Here is an 11,217-nt window from a genome sequence, read left to right on the forward strand (position 1 = left end):
GGCAGCCGTACCAAGGATCGCAGTCGCCCGAGAAGAGGATCCGGCGGTAGTGGAGCGGCATGGCGTCAGGTGGGCGGCGAGGCCGGCGGCATCGGCGGTGGACTGGCGGAGGGGGGCGGGGAAAGTGGGGGGAAGGTCGTGGAAGTGCGTGCGCGTGCGTGCGTGCGGGTGGTTTTCCTTTCCTTCGGAGGCGGACGAGGAGGCCGTGGACCGGGGCGGCCGTGCGTCGACTCGACTGGGGGAGGCCGGGCCGGGCGGGGCGGCCACTACTTGGCAGACGGGATAAGTGGATGGTTGGTTGGTGGCCAAGTTGGACTTGGCGCGTAGAAAAACTCGGCCCGTGCGCAGCTTTTCCGGCCGAGTGCGGTGCGGGGGGCACCGGATGCCGGGCGGACGGCCTCTCCCGCCAATCTTCTGAGGCCAACTTCATCGCGCGACCCTAAATGAATGTCCGTTTTATTCTATTTTTATCTCTTTTGGGTAGGAATTTGGGGTCGTATCCGGGTCTGTCCTGGGATGCGGTGGCCGTGCGTCCACCGCGCGGACACATCCCGGCCGCATTTTGTCCGCGTATTATTTCTTTGCAAGTCCTTAACTTTATTTCATCATTCATTTTTGATACATGGAAAATGCATCATCACATTTTGACTAGTAAAGTAAGGCTAAAGAAAATAAAAACCACAAGAATACATTTTAGAAGATACCCAATTTTCATAACTGCTCCCTTGAGTTGGTTTAGGCTTTGTACAATGGAAGATGCTTAGAGGGGTGCTTAGAAAAATAAACCGGGATTTTCTGAAGCACCGGTGTCTATTCTACAGAAGAAACGCTTAGTTATGCGTCTATCCTGTACAAATAAGCACCGATGCTTTAAAAAGTTTGGTTTATTTCTCTAAGCATCTCCCGTAAGCATCTCCCATTGTACAAGGCCTTAGGGCCTTCTCGATGCACTTGTTATTGATCTGTGGAGGAGGGTCGATCTGGCATCCTCCTTTCTTCATCAAGCCAGAAGGCTCGATCTGGCATCCTCCTTTCTTTTTCAAGCCAGAAGTCGATGTTGCTTCCTCCTCACACCTAGTCTCGTGTCTAGCCTCTAATCTAACATCAAGTGCACTTGTCTCATTTACAGCCTCTATGCTAGCTAAAAGTACACGAACATGTACTAAATTTCGCTCTATCAATATATCGATGTACTCTTCTTCCCAATACCCAAACTTGCATCCGTTCTACACAACAAAAATTGAAATTAGCACAACTAGTTAAATCTAGAGCACAAACCGAAGCTAAAAAAGCGCATACCCCATCGTTTAAGCACTTGATGAACACCCATCCCGGATGTTCCGGCGTTGTAGACACGCGGCGCACGACCATCCTTGGGCAGTGGTCGCACTTAATGAGTGGCAACGGTGCGCCGGCGAGTTTTTGGGCAAGCACCGAGCCCGACCGACCGCCATTCGTGTATCTGCTGGCGGACCGCCGCCGGTGCAGATCCGAGCGGCTAGAGGAGGAGCCACTGCCTGCATGTGACCTTGCGGCCCTGCCAGGGCCTTCCGGCGAGGTGCCCGGCCAGTCCATGGCGCGGCCCGGCCTCCCACAGCCGGCCGAGCTCAAGACCGACCGGATCCGCCCCAAAATCGGCCGGCGGGTGCGCAAACCAGGTGGCCGTGGTTGGGTAGCTCAGCGGCGCCGAGGGGAAGGGGTTGGGCGAGCTCGCGTCCGAACTGCACGGCTACAATGGCAGCGGCGGCGGCGGCGACGGGAAGAGTAGAGGGGGTGCGGCCGGAGGGAGGGAGGGGGGCGGATAGAAAAAGGCATGTCTTGTGTCACTGACGGGCGGGCCAGAGGAGGACACACGCAGACGACCCGCGTGTCCGCGTGGTGTCCGTTTCACCCCAAAAGCGGCGCAAACTTGGGTCACGAATGAGTCGAAAGCGGATACAAAGCGGACGAAAGTCCGTTTGCTCCCGCGCGCTGGGTCGTCTTTTTTGTTCCTTTTACCCCAAACGGACGGTGCCGAACAGGATAGGTTCGCGCGGTGGAGTTGGCCTGACTTCTTTTCTTCCAACCTGACGAGGCGATGACTTGAGGAGTGACGTGGCCAGCAGCCCGGGTATGAGCTGATGTGATGTGATGGTGCATCGAATTTCTGGTGGTACTACTTGTCAGTCGACATGTTGAATTGTTGGGTTTCTGAACGAGCGATCTGAACTTCTTTTCTTTCCCTGACAAAGGAAATGAGAGCTCCATTTTGCTACCCGAGCCGCTTCGTCAGCCAACCGACGCGCGCACGCAATGGAGATACGTTACGCGGGGGGTGTGATTGTGTGGAGATGCCCGCTGGCTGGCACTAAAAACTCGTGCAGACTTCATAAAAAAAGAACTCGTGCACTTGCGCACCGACGGCCGCTCAGGTTCGTGCACGAGGCGGCTTGGTGACCCGCCAGGAGCGCCAATTAGTAGACCGCAGTTCAGTCCTGGCCTCTACCGTGTCTTTTTTTATGGTAAACCAAGTTTTATTGATCAAAAACCACAGACGATGAAATACATCTCGGGTCGTGGGGTTGGTCCAGCCACACATAACGATCCTGACCTAAAAAATGTGAAAACTTGACTAGACTATGAGCTTCTCTATTAGACTCCCGACCTTTAAACGAAAAAACACAATTAAACATAGTAGCTCTATGATGAATCTCACATATGATAGTACCATATTTCGCTTTGATAACCATTATGGATGTATCCAACGACTTGTTTGGAGTCCGAAGCCACCACAAAATTATGTAACAGAAGGTCTTCCGCCAACGACAATGCTTCTCTGTACGCAATTGCCTCAAGTGTCGCTGGGTCGTGTATATCGTGGATAACCAAGGCCGAGCTCCCCCAAATATTATCTTGATCATCTCAACAGACCGCGGGTGCAATCTCGCCTCTAGATGGCATCGATACACCAGCATCCACATATGAATTTTAGCAAAGCCCGCCGGTGGTGCCTTCCGCCACCGGTCACCCCTTGGTGCAGCTCTTGGGCCTGTGTTGTAACGTCCCGAGACCGATGCGTCAGGTGTCTTTCAGTTATTCGCCGTCATTGTCATGTCATTTGCTTGCGTGTTGCATTTTGCTAAGTTATCATGTGCATTGCATACTCATGTTTTCAAAACATGCATCGGTCCGGGTCTCCCCGTTCCTTCCGTTGTCCGTTCTGAGTCCAGACACACTTGCACGCGCCCGCGGCACCTCTGAAATATTATTTTATAAATGGGATAAAAATGTTCTCGGAATGGGTTGAAAGTAGGCATGCGGTCTTATTTTAGTGTAGGTAGACCGCCTGCCAAATTTCGTCGCATTCGGAGTCCGTTTGATAGCCCAACCGTTAACCATATAGCGACATTACAACCGGTCAAACGTCAGACATTTTCGGTATCCGAAAACCGTTGCCGGGCCTCTCTCTCTTCTCTCCTGCAACCCTTGGCCTCTCTAGCACAGCCCAAGACCAGCCCAATAACCTTCCCCTCCAGCCGGTGCCGTTGGATCGCGATCGGAGGGCTCTGGAATCCCCCAAAACTATCAAACCCTAGCTCCTACCCTATTTAAACACCTCCCCTTGCCAGACTTGGAAGCCTAGCCCTCCACCTACCTCTAGCCGCCGCCACCTTCCTTGTTTTCCGCGCCCAAGCTCTTCCCCGCCGCCACTTGTCGTCGCCAGATCCACCAGCGCCGCCGCAGCTGCCAACCACAACCATTCTGACTGTGCCACGTGGCCTCTCCACGTCACCCCGCCGCCAGGCAGCCCCACCCCCATCGCGCGGGCCCGCGAAGCCCATCGCGCGGCCCGCCCGGCCCGACCGAACCGCCTCGCTCCTCCCGCACCCTCCCGCTCGATCCCGATGGACCGGGAGTGCCTGCCAGCAACCGCCGTCACCTCGCGGACCTCGCCACCCTTCACCTCACCGCCGGCGACCTCGTCCACCATCCTCCACCCCGTGCCGCCCTACCGGAGCCCCCTCCAGCTCGGATCTGACTCGAGCCGCGCCACCGGGCCCTGGTCGTAGTCGCCAGAGCATCTCGCGACCCCACCGGCCTTCTAGCTTGCCGGAGCGCCGCCCGTGCCCCGGTCCGGCCGCCCACAGCCGGATCTGGCCGTTTGCAACCCATCCCCGACCTCGCCGGCTCGCCCCGCCGCCGCACCATGGCCTTTGCCCGTGCTGGCCTCGTTCTCGTCGCCGACATGTGGGCCCGAGCCTCCTGCACCGCCCCGTCCCTAAAAGGCGACGGCCCCCGATCCAAACAATCACCTACACCGGGCCGTCCCACGTCAGCGCCATACAGGTACCCTGTCGTCCCTGCACGGCGGCATCCCTCCAACCAAACATGCCTCCCCATTCGCTGCATGACGCCGTCCCGCTTCCCGCCGTCTGATACATCTCCATCATATCTACTTTTCCAAGCACTTTTGCCCTTGTTTTGGACTCTAACTTGCATGATTTGAATGGAACTAACCCGGACTGGCGCTGTTTTCAGCAGAATTACCATGTTGTTATTTTTGTGCAGAAATAAAAGTTCTCGGAATGACCTAAAAATCAACGGAGAATATTTTTGGAATATATAAAAAATACTGGCGAAAGAATCAAGGCCAGGGGCCCACATCCCTGTCCACGAGGGTGGGGGCGCGCCTAACCCCCTGGGCGCGCCCCCTGCCTCGTGGGCCCCCTGGTGCTCCACCGACCTCAACTCCAACTCTATATATTCATGTTCGGGGAGAAAAAAAATCAGAGAGAAGGATTCATCGCGTTTTACGATACGGAGCCGCCGCCAAGCCCTAATCTCTCTCGGGAGGGCTGATCTAGAGTCCGTTCGGGGCTCCGGAGAGGGGAATCCGTCGCCATCGTCATCATCAACCTTCCTCCATCACCAATTTCATGATGCTCACCGCTATGCGTGAGTAATTCCATCATAAGCTTGCTGGACGGTGATGGGTTGGATGAGATTTATCATGTAATCGAGTTAGTTTTGTTAGGGTTTGATCCCTAGTATCCATTATGTTCTGAGATTGATGTTGCCATGACTTTGCTATGCTTAATGCTTGTCACTAGGGCCCGAGAGCCATGATTTCAGATTTGGACCTATTATGTTTTCATGAATATATGTGAGTTCTTGATCCCATCTTGCAAGTCTATAGTCATCTATTATGTGTTATGATCCGTTAACCCTGAAGTGACAATAATCAGGATACTTATCGGTGTTGACCGTAGTTTGAGGAGTTCATGTATTCACTACGTGTTAATGCTTTGGTCCGGTACTCTATTAAAATGAGGCCTTAATATCCCTTAGTTTCCAATAGGACCCCACTGCCACGGGAGGGTAGGGCAAAAGATGGCATGCAAGTTCTTTTCCATAAGCACGTATGACTATATTCGGAATACATTACATTGATGAACTGGAGCTAGTTCTGTGTCACCCTATGTTATAACTGTTGCACGAGGAATCACATCCGACATAATTATCCATCACTGATCCATTGCCTACGAGCTTTTCACATATTGAACTTTGCTTAGTTACTTTTCCGTTGCCACTGTTATGCTTGCTATAAAACTGCTACGGTTACTTTTGCTACCATTACCACTACTATCATATTACTTTGCTACTAAATACTTTGCTGCTGATATTAAGTCCTTCAGGTGCGGTTGAATTGACAACTCAACTGTTAATACTTGAGAATATTCTTTGGGTCCCCTTGTGTCGAATCAATAAATTTGGGCTGAATACTCTACCCGCGAAAACTATTGCGATCCCCTATACTTGTGGGTTATCACCGTCCAGTTGGCCCACGAGCACTAGGTGAGCACCCAACATCTATTCCCCGCCCTGCGCGCATGTTTACTATATAACGCTCACTGTTTTTCTGTTAAAATTCGGCTGAGTCCTAGATTTCATGTATCATATAGGCATCTTGTGAGACTCATAACTTTGTGCATGCTTATCCTATGGTGATGATCTTGATATGCAAATGTTATGCTCTTCGTGCTCTTCTTGTTGGTGGCTGTTGCGTTCATGTTATTGTTCATATTGATGCCTTAATCATCGTTGCAAAAGTGCTAAATGTTATAATCTACTGGAAGTTGTCATAACTTGCTGATTTGTCTTTTTCATAGCATTTTGTGTGTTTATCTTTTGAGCATCATGTCAACATCTTTTAGGATCATATTCATGCCATCTTTACAGTGGTGCAATCCATGCATTTTTATGTGCCTTGTGGTGACTATCACAAGCATGCAAAGTAGGGTTCTTGCTATTGCTGATTTTTGTGACTTGATGATTTCTGCTAAGTCTGAATCTGCTACATTATGTTGCCATGTTAACTTGATTCTACAAGTGAATCCATGCATAATCTGAAGATGCTCAGTAAGGATGTTTTGTAGATCTTGTTATGCTCTATCCATACATTCCCTTGTTTTCATTTATGTGCTACTGTAGATTGATGTTATCATGCTCTCAAACTGCTAAATAATATTGTTGTCAGTCTGTTAACAGTAAGTTCATTCTTGCCATGTGAATAGCTAGTGATCCATGCATCCTATGACCATGTTCTTGCCATGGGTAGTTGCACAAATATGCCTTCTTGCTGTTGGTTACATTCACATGCCATGAAATGCCTTCATATGAGTTGCATAATCTTGCAAACATGTCTACTTATCGCTGTTCCTGCCATGTTCAGTTTATTTCACTAAGTCTGTGAACTGTTATCATTTGCAATCTTGCCATGATGTTTTGAGCATGTTCTATTGTTTTCTAGCAGTAGCCCAGTGTTCATGTTTTGTAGTGCTTGACATGTACATCTTTGCCATGACCTTTGATGCTATGATATGTTCTTGTAGCATATACTTTTGTTGTCTCAAAGTATGCATCATGAATCTGTTTTCTGCCATACTCTGTTTTTCACTAAGTCTGAGAATCTGTTATGACTTGCTTACTTGTCTTGATGATTTCCATTGATCTGGAGGTTATATGGAGATGCTTAGTAATAATGTTTTGTCATGTTTAACCTTTAATTTAATGCCATGCTTTTTTTGCCATGATCTTGCAATGTAGCATGTTTGTTTCATGCCTTCAACATGTCAACATGTTATTTCTGCTCACATGTATGCCCTGTTTTTCACTAAGTCATAATCTATGTTATAAAGTTGCCTTTTGCTTTGATCTTGTTGGATTAATCTTGATGCCTATGAACCTGAACCTGAACCTTGATGTTATTTGAATCATGTAATCTGTACTTTAAGTGCATGTCATGTTTGTGCATATCTTGTTCTTGTAGCATGTTGTTATGGTGCTTGTGAGATGCCTAGTTGCTGTTTTGGACAACTTGTCCTTTTAACTTGTTTCGTGTGTATGTGTTGAACCGTTGCTCCGTTTTGAGCGTGATCTATATGAAAGTTCCTTGGTTTTTCATGTAGATTCATCTTTTCATGTTGCATCCTTGATTTGGGTATGTGTGCTTGATGTTTGAATGCATTTTGCATCAATTTTGCTCATATCTTCTAGGCCGTAGCTCCGAATTAAACGAACTTTATATGTAACTTTACTAGAAAGACGTGTAGATCATCTTGGTGCACTTTAACTTGATGTTTAACAACTTTAACATGGTGTTTTGTTCAGATCTGGACCAATTTCGAAATTTGCATATGGGGAGTTTCCGAAATTGTTATATGTTGTTTCTGGCCTCATTTAAACTTGCTTTGATGTGTTGTTCTTGTATGCATCATCTCTTGCCATGAGTAGCATCATGTAGACTTGTCATGCATCATACTTGGTTGAGCATCACACTACTGCAGGATGCTGCTAACGCGACACTATGATCAGAGACCCTTCGACGAAACTATGTGCGATGCACTAATCGCAAACGGTGGTGTAAAAAACCGTCAAAAAGGCGCAAAACGCTTGCGATGACGGATGCATCAAACACGGTTCAGATTTTAGTTACGTGTGCGATTCAGGGCATACGGTTCAGTTCAATTAACCGTTTTCGATGAGGAGGAACAAAAGAAACGGGCAGCCAGATGAAGGTGTGTGCGATGTACAACATACGGTTCACTAGGATGAATTGTTTGTGATTAGGCAACGCAAAAGAAATGGTCAGCCGGACCAAGGTGTGTGCGATGTACAGCACACAGTTCACTCGAATGAACTATTTGTGATTAGGCAACACAAAAGAAATGGTCAACCATATCAAGGTGTGTGCGATGTACGACATGCGGTTCACCCGGATGAACTGTTTGTGTTGAGACAAGAGAACAAAAATGGTTCAATATAACAAATACCATAAATATTGCAAGGTTAAAATTCAAAGATTACAACACCCAAATTCAAACATTGCAAGTTGCATAATTTCTGAAAAGGGATCAGCCGCTGACAAGTCATGTATGGGTTTGACACAATAACTTGCAATTGCTTTGCCATATGCTCTACCAAAACGAAGTTTGGCATTTTTGGAGGCACTTCCATTCCACAGTACCAGCCGGCTCTGATAATCATACCATTTATCTTTCGTAATTAAATGCGTGTTCAACCTCAGTACCCTCAGCACCTTTGCTCTGGCAAGAAAGAACCTGGCGAGTGTAATCTCCGGTCGGGTCCAACGGTAGGAGTTAAAAGTAATATTTGAGAGATGCAGATCTAGGCATTCGAGATTGTCGTTATAAACACCATCCACCTCTGGGCCTAATATGCACTGCAAAAGAAGAGAACTTGTTAGTGCCTACATGCAGTTTTGAACACTTGACAGACGAACATACTATTGGAAATATGCCCTAGAGGCAATAATAAAATGGTTATTATTATATTTCCTTGTTCATGATAGTTGTCTATTGTCCATGTTATAATTGTATTAAACAGAAACCGTAATACATGTGTGAATACAAAGACCACAACATGTCCCTAGTAAGCCTCTAGTTGACTAGCTCATTGATCAATAGATGGTTATGGTTTCCTGACCATGGACATTGGATGTCATTGATAACTGGATCACATCATTAGGAGAATGATGTGATGGACAAGACCCAATCTTAAGCGTAGCACAAGATCGTGAAGTTCGTTTGCTAAAGCTTTTCTAATGTCAAGTATCATTTACTTAGACCATGAGATTGTGCAACTCCCGGATACCGTAGGAATGCTTTGGGTGTACCAAACGTCACAACGTAACTGGGTGGCTATAAAGGTGCATTACAGGTATCTCCGAAAGTGTCTGTTGGGTTGGCACGAATCGAGACTGGGATTTGTCACTCCGTATGATGGAGAGGTATCTCTGGGCCCACTCGGTAATGCATCATCATAATTAGCTCAATGTGACTAAGGAGTTGGTCAAGGGATCGTGTGTTACGGAATGAGTAAAGAGACTTGCCGGTAACGAGATTGAACGAGGTATGGGGATACCGACGATCGAATCTCGGGCAAGTAACATACTGATAGACAAAGGGAATTGTATACGGGATTGATTGAATCCCCGACATTGTGGTTCATTCGATGAGATCATCGTGGAACATGTGGGAGCCAATATGGGTATCCAGATCCCGCTATTGGTTATTGGCCGGAGAGATGTCCCGGTCATGTCTGCATGGTTCCCGAACCCGTAGGGCCTACACACTTAAGGTTCGGTGACGCTAGAGTTGTTATGGGAAATATTATGTGGTTACCGAAGGTTGTTTGGAGTTCCGGATGAGATCCCGGATGTGATGAGGAGTTCCAGAATGGTCCGGAGGTGAAGATCGATATATTGGACGAAGGGTATTGGAGTCCGGAATTGTTCCAGGGGTACCGGGTGACGACCAGGGTGTCCGAAAGGGGTTTCTAAGGCCCCGACAAGCGTTTGAGGGTCTTATGGGCCAAGGGGAGGGGGCACATCAGCCCACTAAGGGGCTGAGCGCCCCTCCCACCCCATCTCACGTAACTTGGAGAGGTGGGGGCGCCTCCCCTAGGGCAGCCACCCCTCCCGGCTTGGGGGGCAAGTTTCCTAGGGGTGGGGGCGCCCAAACCCATCTAGGGTTTCCCCTGTGGCCGCCGCCCCTCCCCTAGGGAACCCTAGGACGCCTCCTCCATCCCCCTTTCCCCTATATATAGTGAGGGAGAGAGAGGGCAGCCGCACTGTCGTGGGTTTGTCACGGCAGATGTCCTTGTGGAAGGACTTAGTCGTGGAGCCATCGCTACGGGTTAGCTTAAAGGGGTTAAACCGGACAAAGGGACATGGGAGTTTATACTAGTTCGGCCCCTTCGATGAAGGTAAAAGTCTACGTCTAGTTGTGATTGGTATTGCTAGGGGTTCGAAGGCCAGGGAGCGAATCCGCTTTGTCTGGCTCTCGAGTTGTTGTTCTCTGTCCCTGAACCGCCGCCGGGTCACCCCTTTATATACTCAGGAGGACCCCGGCCGGTCTACAGAGTCCCGAGGCTGGCTCATACAAGTGTCCGCCTCGGTCTCCTCTTTTCTATCTTACAATGCAAGTTTATACAATCATGGCGGTTTACTACCATGGGCCCTAAATCGCCTGCGGGCTCTGGGCCTCTAAGCCTCATCTGTAAAGCGCCATCTTCTGGGTTTCCTTGGGCTTCAGTATAGGTGAAGGTGAACCGGCCCCTCCTGGGCGGTTTACCCTTAGTGGTTATATCCTCAACATTAGGCCCTAGATTGATTTGAACCTGTTCATGTCAATCTTCAATCCTTAGAAAAACTACCTGAATTTCTGACAATTCTCGTAAACCGCCATATTGTCTTCTCCCTGTGAACTTTGGTGAATCGCCATGATGTCATCTTCTGTTACTGCAGTAAATCATTGTGACGTCATCCCTGTATAAAAGGATTTATAAAGATTCCCTTCTCTTTAATTAATTCCCGAAGATCGAGGCGACAGCTGCATCCTCTTTTGCCGCTTCCGACTCCTCAATTTTTGCGCCTGCTGTTTTATCCCACTTCCCTTATAAATAAGACCGGGGTGTCTTCCATTTCCCCCCTTTCCAATTCGCATCGTCTTCCTCCTCGCGACCCGAGGACCTCCAGCATCGCCGCCGCCGCCGTCGTCGATCTTCCAGTCTGCACCAACTAGGCCGTTGCATCACCCTATTCGTACCAGATATCTTGAGATACTCCGCCGCTGCGTGTCCCTGGTAAATACTCCTTTCCTTTACTTGTTAAATCTACATTAGGGTTTCAAAATTTCTTCGGTGTTCGTCAGTGTT

General features: G+C 48.6%; 1 protein-coding gene across 1 annotated transcript in view; it reads right to left on the reverse strand.

The window, feature by feature from the left end:
• The window catches only part of LOC123185533 (RING-H2 finger protein ATL52), a 1,920-nt gene extending 1,655 nt beyond the window's left edge, over positions 1 to 265 (reverse strand). Inside the window, exon 1 of the mRNA XM_044597404.1 lies at positions 1 to 265. Coding sequence (XP_044453339.1) covers positions 1 to 61 — 61 coding nt within the window. The 5' untranslated portion in view covers positions 62 to 265.
• Between the last annotated feature and the right edge of the window lie 10,952 nt (positions 266 to 11,217).

This window comes from Triticum aestivum, chromosome 2A (assembly GCF_018294505.1).
Source record: "Triticum aestivum cultivar Chinese Spring chromosome 2A, IWGSC CS RefSeq v2.1, whole genome shotgun sequence".
In the NCBI taxonomy this organism is placed as follows: domain Eukaryota; kingdom Viridiplantae; phylum Streptophyta; class Magnoliopsida; order Poales; family Poaceae; genus Triticum; species Triticum aestivum.